Source organism: Musa acuminata, chromosome BXJ2-4 (assembly GCF_036884655.1).
Source record: "Musa acuminata AAA Group cultivar baxijiao chromosome BXJ2-4, Cavendish_Baxijiao_AAA, whole genome shotgun sequence".
Taxonomy (NCBI): Eukaryota; Viridiplantae; Streptophyta; class Magnoliopsida; order Zingiberales; family Musaceae; genus Musa; species Musa acuminata.
The window spans coordinates 35,086,541-35,104,291 of NC_088341.1; the positions used below are offsets into that span (position 1 = coordinate 35,086,541).

Consider the following 17,751-nt stretch of genomic DNA (forward strand, 5'->3'; position numbering starts at 1 on the left):
TTTGTCGACATGCACAAGCAACTTACATTTGTTCCGTGTAATAGAAGAGAGACATGGGAGTGAAGCGTTCGTCGCTAAGACGACATGGAGCGACTGATTGACTGACTGATCCATTTGAACGTTGTTTCGGCGACATGGATTGGATAACGAGTGACTGATCCAATCCAACGTTGAAACGACGCTCACTAAACTGCCTACACACCTCTTGAAGCTTCATTCAAGAGAACAAATGTTGGGCGAGTACGCAAGTTCTAGTTAAGTGGTATCAGAAATGTACAGAACATGTTCCCTGTTATGTTACACTTCACAAAACAAGTCAACAAAGAACATGTTCCCTGTGATGTTAAGAAATCAAAGAGTCACGTCCATATACGGTCCTCTTACAACCCAGATATTAATGAATAGGTAATTTGCAGTGTGTGCCTCCGTTCAAATCCTGCAACACCGATTGCAATAAACCACAAGGACACACACACACAGCAGAAAACGGCCACCTTTTGCCCAATATCCAACTACCAATGCACCAAGTCTTCTCATAAAACCAATGAATAGGTAATCGATCATGTTTGATCTACAAGACTCCACTGTATTATTTTGGAAAATGCTTCTCTCTTGCCTCAAAATTCATTAGCATAACGATTTGAGGGGGTTAAAGAAAATATATGTACAATTATACCATACAAATAGGAAAGGGATCAAAACGATTCTACCGGCATCACCTCTAAAGCTTGGCCATTACGGTCCCTCTTGTTTTACAAGTCGATAGATGTAGACTCCTTTTTTTCATCGATCGAAGCTTCGGTTCCCTTTCTCTGTATCAGGGCATTGACCAATGAAAAGATTGCAATTAGTGCTATCTCAACATGTTCTGAGGTGCTAGTCTTTATGCTAATTTGACCTAATCTTCGGCTATTCAGATTGGCATTTACTGACATCTTTACTGTGCGACCAGCCCTGAAATCAGTCTGAATACTCCCACCCAGAACCATCTCTTTGTCATAGGAAAGGATGGTGGTCGCAAGGGTCAACTTATCATCTCTGATGGGGTAGTCTTTCCCCCTCAAGGTAGCTTCAATACTACCACCAGATGCCACTTGGCCACAGCCCCTGATCTGTCCTGCGTTCAATGTCAACTTAGCTCTCCTCCCGATGTTAATAGAATCCTCTAGCTTGGCTCCAACAAAATACATATTCCCGTATTTAGTCACCGAAATACCACCTCCAGTCGTGTTACACTTGAAGTTACAAAACTTGGCATCCCCATGAACAGTACAGACCAAATCCTTAGCAGCAGTTTGGATGTCCACCTCTGCAAGCAAAGAGTGGTGTCTTGGATCGGAGTACCTCGCGGTGCATTCGGATTGGATATTGAAATCTTCTTTATCCTTCCTCATTTGCCCAACAACAGAGGCTTGGAAGTTTTTTCTTATATCTAGAGAACTCTCCAGATTGATGCCATCAAACGCAACATCATGATCCCAGCCTTGGGGATCTAAAACTGGTCTCACAAGCCACTGATCATTACCTTGCAGGCTGCGGTACCTATAAGCAGGATTATCAGACTCAAAACTTAGTGGGATAGCCATATCTGACACTTCAGAAACCTCTTGGGAATCACTATTTTCATAGTTATCATTCCTTACATATGTATCATCCTGATGAAGCATCCTTTCTCTTTGCCTCCTTAGCTCTTCCTTCCACTGCTTCTTCAAATACAAGGTCTCACGATAATCCAACTCATCAAGGTAAGCATTTCTCTGAGCTTTGGACAATGTTTTGAACTGGGTTCTTGTTAATATACGAATAGGAGGTAACTGGTCATAATCATCCTCATCATTGTCATTGTCTAGAAGCTCATACACATCATCTTGATCACCAAAGCTCTTACCATTAGGTAAAGAACGAGGCCGAAGAATAGATGAAAGGAGATGCGGCAGTGAGGGTAGTCGGCTGTTCTTTGGTATTAGTTGAAAGCTCTCCTGAAACTTCAGAAGTACATTTGCATCTGCCAACACCTTGGTCGCTGCACATAACAGCAAGAACTGAGACAACCACACCTGGCCATTTGGTAGCACCTTTTCACCTTTATTATTAGTTCTGCACATTGGATGATTCTCTACGAGAATGACAGGAGTTTCAAACTGTGCATTTGAGACTGTCTGGCGTATATAATTGCGCACGATTGTTGTGCACTGATGCACAAAGGCATCATAAGCCACAGAATACCCATCAGATCCTTCAGGAGGATGTGATGAGGCGTGGGTCATGACAAGAATAGTGTTAAACCAGATCGAAGAACCAAAAACATCATTTATGAGTTTCAGCAGTGGCTGATCACTATAACCCCTGTTGATGGCATCAAGCCGCTCAAAGTACAAAACCACATCTGGTGGAGATTTTCTAATGAACCTTTTGATGGAAAGCATCAATCTCCTGTTGTGACGTGCGTTACCATAAGAGGCAGAAAGACCAGGTGTATCAATTACCGTAACTCGAATGCCCTTGATAGTCCCAACAACTTCATGGATACGATCAGTGCTTGGATCAAATGCATTGGTTGCCACCATCGGCTGCTCAAAAATTGAGTTTATGGTTGAACTTTTACCTACACCTGTTTTCCCCAAAACGAGAATCCTGAGAGACAAATCCAGATTGGGACTACCAGTAGACTCTAGCTCTGTTGCTATTCCTCTAGCTGTGTTGACCTTGAGAACAGGTCTCTTTACATCTGATTCACCAGCTCTAATCAAGCTAGCAAGTTGCAATCTATATAAAACTTGTGACACTACAAGGTTTTCTGGTGTCAGTCCTATCCGATGAATGAGACGCAAGAATTTGATCTGAAGTTCCTCAACTTTGGTCAATGGATCTGCCTTCCTGTGACCAAGATGAGAAGACATAGCAGTAATAAGATGTGGGCTAGTTGGAACTTCAGTTATTTGAGTATCATTGGATTGAGAATCACTAACTGATACGGTCCCAATGCTTGCTGCGTCTTCTGTCCAAACAAAAGAAAAAAAAAAACCAACCCTTCCAATATAAGATCAAATAATATGATACTGTTGAACCGCAAGAATAGCTAAAATATCCATTGAAGAAAATAGTTAATGCTACTGGGAGATAAAAGCACACAGCAATATAGTATTAACATTAACAAGAAGTGGGATCTTGGACAAGTTACTAATTTTTCAAGCTCAATGACCATTGAGGCATTGATTCAACTACGATGGTCCACTTGGTGATCCAACTAAGAATTTCACATATGTGCAGAGGCAATTAAAACGCTCTGCTCTGAGGACTTTCCAAATTTAGCAATTATGGGATCATGCAGATGACTGATTATGACCAACAACAAAAATGAAAATATACCCAAGAATTTACTTGCCTATCACATAATCACAGACAACTTTCTAGGAAAAACATGCACTAGGTTTCAAAATGTTCTCACACCTCAAAAGGGTGAAAAAGGTAGAGATAAGTCTACCTCAAAATAGGTACCTGATACGGTAGGTGACTCATGCGATCGATCCCAAAACACACATAACAAAGTTGACATTTGCAGATTTACCCTCAGAAAACTTCACTTAAAACTGCATGTGTCCTTAGAAAGAACAATTATGTCTGCCCTTCTCAGGTTATATATGGTAGCATCTAGCAATTCAAGATAAAAAGATATACCCTTGAGAAGGGTATAACTAACTACCAAAGCATGTAAGAAAACACTTCAAGAGCACAAAACCATCATACTAAGCTAACAATAGTGAAACCTTTACATTGAGCTGAGGACCTCGGTCCGAAATTAAATGTACAATATATAAAAATATGTCTATGGAATCTCATGTTCTATACGGGTTTTTGTGACTTTTGCAGGTTTATGCATGCCTTGTATAATGTCTTACAATGCTCAACGATATAATATAATCTTGCTTCAAATATATCATGAAGATGCAAACTCTCCATTTTTAATGTTTGAAATAAAGTTCATCACACCAAAAATACTGTTACAAGTATAATAAATTTAAAGCCACCAGGGATGGTTAAAAGATTAGTTGAATACTCATTTAAGAAAAAAGCTAACATTTCTGGGACATGAAAACACGCAGCAATACAAGATCAACAGTAGCAGAATTTAATCTTGAACAAGGTTATCACAATTTTCAAGGTTGATAACCAGTGATTCAACTAAGATACTTCACATACGCACAAAGACAATTCTTTTTCATAAGAGAGCAATAGTTTTGCTTGCTTTGCTACAGAGAAAAATTATGGTGTCTGAGAACCACAGTTGAAAGAATAAAACCTGGTTTACTCCTAATTCTGACCACAAAAAGCTCCACTTAGTTACCAGATAGCAACAGATGAGATAAACACTACTGCAACGTCTAGTGCAAACAGTCTATTATATGACAGAGCATGGAACCTTGTCAAATTTCATGAGCATGGATGTATTTGTTGTATGTAAGAAGTCTATTTAGGAATTTTGCACATAAAACACAGTATAGTACAGGTAGAGAGGAAAAGCGAGAAAAAGAGCAATGCAATTATGTCCTAGGCCTCCAAACTAATTGACTATTATCAGATTCCATCAATCTGGTCAGATGCATCCAGTTATGCGTCATGATAAACCAAAGGGAGATTATACCATTTATAACTGTTTATCGAACTTAGGATTTCTAGAGCGAGACCTACTCACTTGGCTTATTATTTCATCTGGTGTGTGAGCAACAATTAGATCTTTTCAAAATATTATTCCACAAACAAAACTAAGTCCAATTCCTTATACATGCAGAAATCCAAATCAAGCAAAGAAAGAATATGAACCGTAATAGTCTACAAAAAGAAAATAATGCTTAGAAAACACAAAAAGCTGGTTGAGTTCAATGATTTTATTGATACCTGGATGAACATGTTCTTCACTTGTCGAGTCCTCGTCGGAGAATTGGAAAGGTCTTGCGGAAAGCAATTTGTTGGAAATGAGTTGGCATGAAACCCATTTCCTAAAATTCATCATCCTTTATGCAAAATAGACATTAGTTAAACCAGTGAATATGACATATAGCAATTAAATTACTGTTATACCATACCGACAGAAGGGTAACAACATTGCACCTAAAGAGGGGAGACTTTTAACTCGAAATATTAACACATTTATTATAGTTCATTGTTTAGCCTCAGGGTGTGACTGATTTTCCTCTTTTTTCTCCACTTAAATAAGTATTACTAACTTATGAAGACCATTTGATATGAAACAAAAAGAAGGTACCAGAATATACAGGAACACGCTGTTGACTTCTTATCACTTAAAGCATTACCTAGTAGCTGTGTAGTTAAGTCCACAAACATACAAATGCAACACCAGCAACCATAAATACTCTTCTACAAACTGTAAGGATTTTACTCCTTAAGTCAAAGCCGGTCATTTCTCCTTGTGCAGTTGTACTAAGCATAAGATAATCTTAACCACACAATAGTCATTTAGGTTTCAAGACTTATGGCAATCTTCTTTTACCTCATGCTGAGCAGAACCAGACTCATTGTTGTTAATTGACGGAGGACTGAAATTTATCAAACATTTTATAAAGCCTCTGAAACTTATAGTGCAGTCCATCACCAAACCCATGTTAGTTGGGAAAGTATTCAAGTAAAACTAATCTTACATGGGAAACTAAGCCTGTCTCACTAATACCACAAGAACAATTATCTATTCTACTGTGCTAAATCAAACTAAGATTCTATCACCAAGACCTAAAAAAAAAACACCATTTCTCCTGTGTTAATTTAAGATAAATTATTTAACTATCCAACTATTACAGAAGACAGTAGTGTCTTAAGTGCAACTCCTTCCCGGTTGGTTTAGGAGGCAAAATGCAAGTGCAACAAGTAAGGTGTTTAACCTAGTCAAAATCGTGTGAATTACTCTCATTAAGGACCAATATACGATGGAACAACTTGTTTGCATGCACGAGAGGTCCATAAAACCTTTCCACAAAAGGAAAAGGGTAAAAGCCAAATGTACCATCTAGCATCAGAAGAATCCACTTCCGGTTCTTGATTCACCACAAAAATGAACGGTTCATTATCACACTCCAATTCTTCATCTCAAAGGCAACACCAACAATTAAACCCTCACACTACCATCTTCTACATGATTTGACATAAACAAGAGTAAGTCACCATAGGAAAAGAAAAAAGGTTTTTCCCAGATAAATGTAAACACTAAAAAGTATAGATCGCAAGCTCCCAAATCCGACGTCGCTTGTCCCACGACACTTGCTTTTCATCGCCATCCTTCGTTGTTTCCAATCGTCCGTGAAACACTCTTATTCAATTAAATCCACAGAATCCAAGATTAGATTACCAGACCGCAATATTCGATTTTGAAGCAAAGTTCATCAAACTACTTACTCTCTTTCCTTACGCACGGTTGCCTCCAAGACGACGTATATTCCCAACAAAGACCCGAAAGAAAGGAGGAAACCTATTCGACACAGAGCTCAACGCGGTACCTATTCGAGAAGAAATCGAATCAGCTCGGCCGTTCAACGGAATAAAACAGCCACCGCCACCGCCGCCGCCGACGGAACTGGTGACAGAAGTGTTCTCCGTCGACGCTCGTCCACAATTCTTGAGGCGAGAGGGGGAGAGATATGGAGAGAAAGAAAGGGGTATTGGGGGAGACGAGAGGCGAGGAGGCGGCGGCTTCGGTTCGCTTCTTTCCTGACCACCCAACGAGTTCCTTCGTGGCAAGCGACCAAAATTTCTAATCCCACCCAACCCCGCTACGTATCGGATGTAGCGGAACATTTCTGTGTCGGAAAACCAAATAACGGAACGAGTCGGCGAGACGAGCCGGTCCGGTTCCGTTTCTTGGTTCTTATTGAACCGACCCGAATCGAAGTGAAGCACGCGCCATTAAGCATGACAGCCAACCCCGGTTTTCCGAGCCGATTCGATCGGTTCAAGTCAGGTTATTTATACGAGTTAAAACACTCGAAATAATCTCCCTATATATTGACCTATCTCAAACCTTGCATCGATTAGGTTTCTCTTTACTCTTCATTTTTTTATTAAGATAATATTTTCTTGGAGAACTCTGACTTATATTTGATTAAGATAATATAAATTAAATTTGTGAACTTATATGATTATTTAGGATCAGAACTGTAATAAGTCGTTCAAGTAATGTGGATTGGAATGCATCGATTATGATCGATGTGGAACTCGTGCCACCACAACTGATGCGGGACATCTATCAGCTCTAAAGGGTAATAAACTATATAGTCTCTCCTACGGATGCTATCAAATTAATTATATCTCGGAGTCCGTCGATGGGCAGTGGGTTCCACAGTGGGCTCCACGCTGTTGTCCAATCACAAATCATGTCATTTTGGAGTTGTGGAGGGCATATATGATAGTATACGCCGCCTCGCAAGAAGACCGCAAACCCAAAGAGTGCGCCGAGGACGAGCAGCAGCAGCAGCAGATCCGCAGTGATAGCACACGCGATGAGGAGCTCCGCGGCGTTATTCAATCCGTCACCGCCGCTCCTCCTCCTTTTGCCTCTTCTTCTTTTCTCGCATCTCCTTCCTCGCGCCCTCGCCGCTGACCTAGGGTGCCCTTCTCAGAAGATTTCCTTTGCTTAAGCCAAGCCTTATTGCAGATTTCCTTCTTTTAACTTTACCATCTTTCAATTTGCAGATCTGGCGATGGGTACACGATCGCCGGTCGTGTGAAATTAGATGGTGAATCACTTTCCTTTCGTTCGTTTTTATATATTTTATGCTGCTTGTTTAGATCTTTTGAGTATTTTTATGCATTATTGGTGGTAATGATGGTGGAGATGGACTGGAAATAATATTTAAAACCAGAATTCAATGTTGACAACATCTCACTGTGATGTTCTGAGAAAAAGAAAAGATATCATTTTGTTCCAAGATTCTTGTAATGGACTAGTTTTTGGTCATCAGATGCTGCGATTTTGTTCGATATATGAATTGCAATCCCTTGTGAGCTGGTTATTCTGAAGTTAGTATATTTTCTGCCTTTTTTTTTCCTGTTTCTGCTGTACCAGGTGCCATAAGGACTCCAACCATCGATATGTTACAGCTCAAAATAGTGTTATGTCTGTGAATCCATTAAATCAATTAGATCTGCAGCGTTAACTCTTTTTGCAATGACCATTAGCTATATAGTAGGAGTTGCTTATCATGAGATTCGTATGGTCTTTAATTTTATGCAAATATTTAAGCCAAACAATTATCATCACCTTGAATTAATGTTGATCAACTTGTTGATGAAATATAAAATGTTATCACTTTGTAATGCTATAAGAAAGCTTCAACCGTACTTATCACATGTCTCTGACTAGACACTATGCATCATAGTATTTACTGTTTTGTTTTAGATTTATGCATTAACTAGAATATATTTGCATTGGAGTTATTTACTGTACGTTTACTTATGGATATTCAGTAAGTAATCACTTTCGAGGTTTCTTGTTGGGATTCTACTTACCAGTTGATTAACTTACTAGTTCCTATTTCAACTTATCCTCTTTTGCTCCATATCGATGATAAAAAATTAAGGTGCACAATGTCATGCTTTGGCCAACAGCCTGCTGGAGCAGTGCGAACCATGATGTGTACTACACTTGTGGCATGCAGCATCACTTGTGGAGACCAAGTTGTGTCATTTTGTGCCTCACATAATTGGAACCTTGAAGCTCATTGTTGTTGTTGTGTTTACTGCATATGCTGTAGGCCATTGCATTAGTCAATAGATGCAGCACACAAGCAACACCTTAATATGTTTGCTGCATATGTGGTGCGAAGCATGATGTGTACTACACTTGTGACATGCAGCATCACTCGTGGAGACCAATTTGTGTCATTTTGTGCCTCACATGATTGGAACCTTGAAGCTCATTGTTGTTGTGTTTGCTGCATATGCTGTTAGACATTGCATTAGTCGCTAGATGCAGCACAAAGCAACACCTTAAACCCTGGTTGAAATATACTATGCCGTGATAAGTCTCTTTGGATTTCTGCTGAAGTTCTAGTTGATAACTTTTTCAGGTGCAACATCCAAAGAATCTGGCCTTCCTGCAAAACCCACAAATATTAAAGTCATACTCAATGGTGGTCAAAGCATCAGTTTTGCAAGAGCAGATGGTTATTTTTCATTGTATCCTGTTGAACATTATTTTTCAAGCTTAAATTTATTTATATGTTTGACTCTTAGTCTTTCCTTAAGTATGCATGGTCAAGGATTTTTTTTTTTTTTTTTTATTTTTCCTTCAGGAACAGTTTTTTAATATTGTTTTTATACACTATTCCCTTTGCTGCCCTTTTTCCTTTGCACTATCGTGGCATAAATATTTTGATGTGAATTTTGAGAGAATAGAAGACTAAATTATGTGTTAGGAGTAGATTATATCATTAAATGTCATGTGTAACAACACTAATACTTTGTGTTGAAGTGGACAATTGTGTTTGTAAGGCCATGAAGCCCCAAAATGTGCTGTTTAAATGGACTTGAAATAGGATGCATAGCATACCATATTTGATAAGTTATATATGTGTAAATGTGCTGCTAGATCTTAAACACTAAGTATTTCTGAAGGATGGTTTCTTCATACTTCTTAGAAACCTTTAAAGTTGATGCCATGTTTAGTCTGGACCATACAAGTGGCATAGATGGCCGTCTCATTTGAAGTACATTGCTACAAACCATTCTTTGTGCAAGGTCCCTCCTTGAAATATGAGAATGCAATGTTTTCTTAGAAGCATAATATGTATGCTATCTATAACACATCTTTGCAAACTCAAGGTGGATCTCCCCCATGAATATTCCATGAGATAGACAAGCTAAGTGTATAGGGTGCAGGGAATGTTACATATTAAGGGCAAAAAGGCGTACATGACAGCAGAGATCAAACACAATAATTACTGATTTTGCTAAGAGGATGGTCTAGAATTGGATATTTAAATACAACAACAATAACAAAACCGTAAGTCCCAATTATTTGAGATTGACTATATGGATATTTTGCCGCTATTGATATATGTGAAAAGCTATATGTTCAGTTAAGTCTAGAGTACTTAAATCCAAGGTATGTAATATCGTACCGTACCGGAGTTTCGACGTTTGCTCGGTACGGTACGATATTGCATACCAAGCAGTATACTGTTCGGTATATCGTTCGGTATATATATATATATACATATATATATATATATATATATATATATACATATACATATATATACATATATACATATATATATACATATATATATATACATACATATATACATATATATATACATACATATATACATACATATATATATATATATACATATATATATATATATATATATATGGTCTGCAGTACCGAACTGTACCGCCCGGTACGGGCAGTACGTATCGGTCCGAGTGCACTGTAGCATAGCTACAGTACTCGGCACACCTAGGTGTACCGCTTGGTATACCGTACCGTATCGGTACCGAGCCAAGGTCGAAACACCGGTACGGTACGGTATTGCGAACCTTATATATATATATATATATATATATATATATATATATATATATATATATATATATATATAATTCGACGATGTTGTTGAAGCGACGTCACCTCTCTCTTCTCTCAGGCGGGGCAACATCGCCGAGTTTATATATATATATATATATATATATATATATATATATATATATATATATATATATATATATATATATTTATTTATTTATTTATTTCGTTCCGTCCGGTAATAAGCGGTCCGTGTACCGGTCAGCTAACGGACTGGTACGTATCCCCCGTACCACGCTGTCACGAACGGTCGTCGCGCACCCGCAACAACTCCGTTCAACGAACCGTTCGTCGCTCACACCTGCATGTACAGCTGCTAGACAGCATGTTTTCTCATGGTTTTGGGTCATTTTGCTTGTAAATATGTAAGTTCGAACAAGCTGCAGCGTTGCAAAGCGACCGCTCACCGAACCGAGCAAAACAACCCCAAAACAGCCCAAAACAGCTCCGTTTTCGCGTGCCGCGGGAGGTGAGCGGAGAGCTGCCTCCGCTCACCAAAATGTCAGCCATCTCAGACCCCAGGAACCCCCCAGGTGGCACAGGGCTGGATGGGGCTTCGGTTATATACCGGGCGTTGAACTCTCTTTCGCAAGTTCGCACGTGACCTTTACGGGAACTTGGTTTTGCGCCCGGGACCAGGTGAGCGGCTGTTTGTGGGCTTGCAGCTGTTCGTTCATCCTTGAAAGCCTTGTTTTTCCCCCTCTCCCTCTTTTCTCTTGTGCACACAAGGTGTTCGTCGAATTGCTTGTAAAGCTTCCCCTTTTCGCGAGACTTCGGGACTTGTCCGTTGCTCGTTCTTTCGAACTAACTTCTTTCTCTTTTACAGGTCCTTCGGGACCTGCGAGAGGTTACAAAGTGGGTTGATCCTTGCGGAGCAAGATCGCAAGGGCGAAGCGCGACTTAGGCAACGCAAGCTAAGTTTGCGTCTTTGCCACAAGGGTGACTCGCGACTTAGGCAACGCAAGCTAAGTTCGCGTCTTTGGCCGCAAGGGTGCCTCACGCCTTAGGCAATTCCAGCTAAGGTCGTGACATTGTGGTATCAGAGCGGGCAAGCTCTTCGATCGAACAGCGAACGAACTTCGCAACTTCGCCATGGCAAAGCATCGTGGCGAATCAAGCAAGACGGGGCAAGCCGGACCCTTGCCCCAAGCAGCCGCAGGTGGGCTGCATGTGCACACTCGCTCTCATGCTGTTGGAGCCGCTCAAGAGGAGCGCGACAGCGAACAGGACGAGCGAGAAGTTGGCCACTCTCCGCGAGCGGATGAAGCGCAATCTAGTGCGCTAATTGGGAAAAAGAGTCATAAGGAGAGACTCACGACGGCGGAAACCCGCTTGGATGTTTTGGAAGCGAGCATGGAGGAACTCTACCATGGCCAACAAAGACTTGTTGGGGTAGAGAGCTCGCAAGAGGAAGCGGAGTCCAAGATCGATAAGGTCGAGGCCCTAGTCGACCGACTGTTTGATGACACCAAAGACTCCGTGCAACACTTACAGGATGTTGTGGCGGAACTCACTGCAAAGGTGGCCATGCTCACAAGAACACTAAATGCGGGAGGAGGCAACACCCGCGTTGCACCGCCACAAAATTTGAGGGCACCTGAGCCTCATGGATATGGAGGGGCCAGAGATGCCAAGGAGCTCGAGAACTTTCTGTTCGACATGGAGCAATACTTCCGAGCTACGAGGCCCGATTCTGAAGATACCAAAGTTTCTATAGCAACAATGTATCTGAACGGAGATGCGAAACTTTGGTGGCGAACTCGTTGGGAGGAGATCCAACAAGGTCGGTGTCGAGTCGACACATGGGAGGACTTGAAGCGGGAGTTGAGAACTCAGTTCCTACCGGAGAACACAGAGTTCGTCGCAAGAAGGAAGTTGAGACAACTCCGCCAAAGCACCACCATCCGAGACTATGTGAAACAGTTTTCTGCACTAATGCTGGACATACAGGACATGTTCGAGAAGGACAAGTTGTTCAGCTTCCTCGATGGTTTGAAACCATGGGCTCAACAGGAGCTAAATCGAAGGAATGTTACCGACGTGGTCGGGGCAATTGCTGCTGCAGAAAGGCTCACCGACTTTGTTTCCTCTGAAGACCCAGCAAGAAGGAAACAATCTTCAGGCAATCGACCTCCAAAGCATTCTCGAGGGAAGGAGCTCGGGGGCGAACAAAAGAAGAAGAGCTCCCACAAAGGGTCGAACCCGAAAGGCAAGGCCTCAAAACCTGGAGGATGTTTCTTGTGCGGAGGACCGCACATGGTAAGGGAGTGCCCACAAAAACAGGCACTCAATGCTTTGACGGCTTCCATCCACCCTCCTCGATCGGACAAGGGCAAAGCTGTTGCTCTTAGTTCGAGCAGTTCTGAATCTAGCAGCGACGACGAGGAGTCGCAAGGACCCCGAATGGGAGCAATGCGTTTGTTAAACGCTATGCGAGGTCAAGTGGGGGAGAACATGAAGACAAAGGCACAAAAAGCGGGAAGCAGTGAGCTGATGTATGTGGACATCAAGCTAAATGGCCAAACGACCCGTGCAATGGTGGACACGGGCGCTACCCACAACTTCATAGCCGATCGCGAAGCACAGCGACTTGGGCTGACCTTGGAGAAGAGCCCAAGCCGAATGAAGGCGGTGAACTCGGAGGCCAGGTGAATCTCCGGGTTGGCGAAGGGAGTTCCTATCAAAATTGAGACTTGGAGCGGAAACACCAACATGATGGCCGTGCCACTGGACGACTTCCAAGTGATTCTTGGAATGAAGTTTATGCACGCGGCAAAGTTGGTGCCGATGCCGTTCTTGAACTCCCTATATATGATGGGAGGCGACGACCCCTGCGTGGTTCCCGTCTCTCATAAAGGAACCAAGGAGCCCCAACACCTTTCGGCATTACAATTGAAGAAAGGGGTGCGAAAAGGCGAACTGACATTCGTGGCTGCAATGAAGCTAGAGCCACTCAACAAGGAGGCCATTCAAGAACCTACTGTGGTGGCGAACGTCCTAAAAGAGTTCAAAGACGTTATGCCACCCGAGTTGCCGAAGACTCTCCCACCACGCAGAGGCGTGGATCACAGCATCGAGTTGGAGCCAGGAGTGAAGCCTCTAGCGAGACCACCCTACCGCATGCCCCCGCCAGAGTTGGCAGAACTCAGGAAGCAGTTAGGTGAACTGCTAAGCGGTGGTCTCATCTGCAGCTCTAAAGCACCTTTCGGAGCTCCAGTACTCTTCCAGAAGAAACAAGATGGGAGCCTCCGATTATGCGTCGACTACAGAGCCCTCAACAAAGTAACAGTGAAGAACAAGTATCCCATCCCGCTCATTGCGGACTTGTTCGATCAATTGGGCAAGGCAAAGTATTTCTCAAAACTCGACCTTCGGTCGGGGTATTGGCAGGTGCGCATTGCTGAAGGCGACGAAGCAAAGACTACCTGTGTGACCAGATATGGAGCGTTTGAGTTCTTGGTGATGCCTTTCGACTTAACCAACGCTCCGGCCACATTCTGTACTCTCATGAACCAGCTATTCAAGGAGTATTTGGATAAGTTCGTGGTCGTCTACTTGGACGATATCGTCGTCTACACCCAAACGCTCGAGGAGCATGTCAAGCACCTTCGGACGATTTTCAAGGTTCTCAGGGAGAACACTTTGTTCGTAAAAAGGGAGAAATGCTACTTTGCTCAAATTGAGATCTTATTCTTGGGGCATCGAATTGGTGATGGTTCCATTCGGATGGACAAGTCGAAGGTGCAAGCAGTTGCGGAATGGCGAACTCCAAAGAAGGTGCCAGAGTTGAGATCCTTCCTTGGTTTCGTCAACTACTATCGACGCTTCATATCGGGATATTCGAAGCGAGCAACCCCACTGACGGAGTTGCTGAAGAAGGAGCAGCCTTGGAAGTGGTCTGACAAATGTGAGATAGCATTCCAAGATCTGAAGGCTGCTGTACTAGAAGAACCATTGCTCAGATTGCCAAACTATGGAGAGCCCTTTGAAGTCCATACAGATGCTTCGGACTTCGCTATTGGGGGAGTACTCATGCAGGAAGGTCATCCGGTGGCCTACGAGAGCCGCAAACTCAACGAGACCGAGAGGCGGTATCCAGTGCATGAGAAGGAGATGACAGCGGTGATCCACTGCCTACGAGTTTGGCGACACTACCTCCTCGGGTCGCGATTTGTGCTGAGGACAGACAACATCGCCCTGAGCTATTTCCAAACTCAGAAGAAGCTCTCCCCAAAGCAGGCACGGTGGCAGGACTTCCTGGCTGAATTTGATATGGCAATGGAATACAAGCCTGGGAAGGCGAATGTCGTGGCCGATGCGCTGAGTCGGAAAGTGGAATGCGTGAATGCTGCACAACTGGAGGGCAGAGGCCAAGCAAGTCAGTTGCACTCCAACTTCCTTTCCCGAATCAAGGACGGACTGTATAGTGATCCCCAGGCAGTTATCCTGATGCAGCTCATCAAAGAAGGCAAGGCACGACGATTTTGGGTCCAGGAGGGACTTGTATCAATGTCACGACCTTAGCTGGAATTGCCTAAGGCGTGAGGCACCCTCGCGACTTAGGCAACGCAAGCTAAGTTCGCGTCTTTGGCCGCAAGGGTGCCTCACGCCTTAGGCAATTCCAGCTAAGGTCGTGACAAGGCGGTATTATTCGAAATTGCATACTTTGCTTAAATCTTTATTTATAGTTTCTACTAAGGTCTTTTTAGGTCCTCCTCGTACCTTTCCTCGTATCACTAATATTAACCATTTCAAATCATAGCAATATATCCGGTGTTAACATTGTAATTAAAACTTATCTAATGACACTGATAATCATAGTTGAAAATGTTTATCATATTTTGTTGAACTGTACCAGTTAAATTAGCATATTCATGACAGATCATACAAAACCTAACACTGGTGGAAGCATATAAAGATTACTTAAACCAACTGTATCTTGTTCTTGCAGGATGTTAACCAGAGTATGTTTCTTTTCCCTTGCGTTTCAAGTGTCCATGTTCATATACTACTAAGACTTGGCATGTGCGTGAATATGCACGTTCTTGCATTATTTGAGTTTAATTTGATTTTTTTTTCATGAATAACCATGTTCTCCTTGTTTCTGACTTTTGATAAAAATATTTAAGTTAGATATATGAAAAATAAAAGGAATGTCACTTTCAAGGAATAAGCTGGTTTGAAAATGTCGTCTTTTGGTATTTTGGGTAGTTAAAACACTGATTCTTGTCACTTCTGTTTTCTTGGATTGCAACCTTGTATCCTTGACCTATATGCTTGAAGCCACAATGTGCCAGCTGGGACTCATCTGATTGAAGTAGCTGCATTAGGTTATTTCTTTTCTCCGGTAAGATTTTCTCTTTTAGTTTGTTAGTTTAACCTGGTAAAAATCAAGAGATTACTTCTTTTCTTGTATTCTCAGGTTCGTGTTGATATTAGTGCTAGAAACCCTGGTAAGATCCAGGCAGCACTGACAGAGAACAGAAGGGTTCTATATGAGTTGATTCTAGAGCCTTTAAGAGAAGAACAGTACTATGAGGTGAGCAATTACAAGCTACTTGCTACTCTTAGAGCTAGTAATTGAGCATTAATTATGTTCTTATTATTGTTTTGCAGAAGAGGGAACCTTTTTCCATTATGTCACTAATGAAAAGTCCTATGGGTTTAATGATGGGTTTCATGCTATTGGTGATGTTTGTCATGCCAAAATTGATGGAAAATATTGGTAAGAAAATTTTCACCAGTATCTCATTTATTTGGTCCTGATGAATATGACCAATGATGCATTTATACACGAGTTAGCAATCTGATCAATTTTAGTAGCCTATATACTCCTAAAATGGATTTCAGATAGAAACCAGATCATTTGTAAAACTGGTGAATGGTTACCAGATAAGAAGATGCTATACCTTGCAGAAACTGCAACTGTGTTATGTGTGAAAACCAGAATGGCTTATCATTCCGCCCATGTAGATTCAGCCACATGTAACTTCACTGTTCAATATCTCTAATGTTATGTTCTCAGTCAAAGTAAATTTGAAATTCTTTTTGACAACTCTGATCTGACTACCTATATCCTTGCCACCAAATCTTCCATGCAATTCCAGGCTTCTTTTACTTCTGTCTGTTATCTATAAGCATTACCTTGAATGATTCTTTGTCACGTTCTCCTGTTCTCATCATGAACAAGTTGTGAGACATAAGTTTTACAGGCACCAAGCTTCCATTCTTGCCCAGGAAACTGGCCGACCTTATATGAGGTTCTGACATACAATGTAGACCTTTGTTATTACATTCTTCCCAGATCATGCATCTGTTGTAGCATAGCTCATGCTACAAACAAAAAATGACTGAATTAAAAAAGTGTATTTGCTTATTAACTGCCATCTGAATTCACTAACTTGTGTCTTTACTCATCATCCAGAAAAATGTATTCACCAGTTCATCCAATATATATCTATTTGAAATGCATAGAACCAGTATCGGTGATGCCTAATGTGTTTTTTAACAGTTTGTTTGACATTGTTAATTCGAAATCATCTTACACAATGCAATATGTAGTTCTTTTTCCTTTGGTCAAGGTATATGATATTTATTTGTTTTTGGGATCAGATCCTGAAGAAATGAGGCGAGCTCAAGAAGACATGAGGGCCCAAGGGGTTCCTTCTCTTTCGAGTTTGTTGCCCAGGAGCAATTAGTTTCTGAGAGATTCATACTGCCGAAACTGGCAGTGGCATCTGATTTAGTTGACATCTGAATACCAAGACCTGTAACCAAAGATTTTCTCATGGAAGATCCTATGGCCTGTTTGTTATTTTGTTTACGTCTGCAAAATTGATTGATATATGCTATCTGATCTCCTAATCTTGGATGATTGTTCCATTAAGCATTCTTAGCAACTTCTTCGTTTTGGGCCTGCGGCATAATATACAGTTTCTTTTAGATTATGTTCTTTTCTTATTGATTGGTGGATTTGATTAAGACTCGCTTTGGATCCGACCCGTAACGGCCGTTCCTACGCCCTTGCCTGCTAATGTGATGAGCAGTGTGGCTTGCGCCACTTGACAACTCGAACTTGTGGCCGTTATGAGCTCGCTTACTTGTGGAGCCCGCCGGCTGCCCCCACTCTCGGCCTCGCGTGGCGCCGTCCTCTC

The 17,751-nt window shown here is 41.8% G+C and overlaps 2 protein-coding genes across 17 annotated transcripts; one reads left to right on the forward strand and one right to left on the reverse strand.

The window, feature by feature from the left end:
- Window positions 1-507: 507 nt before the first annotated feature.
- On the reverse strand, window positions 508-6,739 carry LOC103981558 (translocase of chloroplast 90, chloroplastic). Of its 16 annotated transcripts, none has more exons than XM_065105114.1 (4): window positions 6,507-6,739; window positions 4,897-5,012; window positions 2,970-2,995; window positions 508-2,877 (listed from the first exon to the last, which is right to left on the reverse strand). In XM_065105114.1, the coding sequence occupies exons 2-4, from the start codon at window positions 4,906-4,908 to the stop codon at window positions 753-755; spliced, it is 2,163 nt and encodes a 720-aa protein (XP_064961186.1). In that variant the 5' UTR covers window positions 4,909-5,012; window positions 6,507-6,739; the 3' UTR covers window positions 508-752. The 16 variants fall into 16 exon arrangements, with proteins under 16 accessions (XP_064961186.1, XP_064961183.1, XP_064961187.1 ...); XM_065105111.1 differs by having other exon boundaries at window positions 2,970-2,998; XM_065105115.1 differs by having other exon boundaries at window positions 6,406-6,739.
- Window positions 6,740-7,417: 678 nt separating this feature from the next.
- On the forward strand, window positions 7,418-17,544 carry LOC103981609 (ER membrane protein complex subunit 7 homolog). The gene is made up of 7 exons (XM_009398360.3): window positions 7,418-7,612; window positions 7,699-7,742; window positions 9,075-9,183; window positions 15,881-15,944; window positions 16,020-16,136; window positions 16,214-16,322; window positions 17,210-17,544. The coding sequence occupies exons 1-7, from the start codon at window positions 7,506-7,508 to the stop codon at window positions 17,293-17,295; spliced, it is 636 nt and encodes a 211-aa protein (XP_009396635.1). The 5' UTR covers window positions 7,418-7,505; the 3' UTR covers window positions 17,296-17,544.
- Window positions 17,545-17,751: the final 207 nt, after the last annotated feature.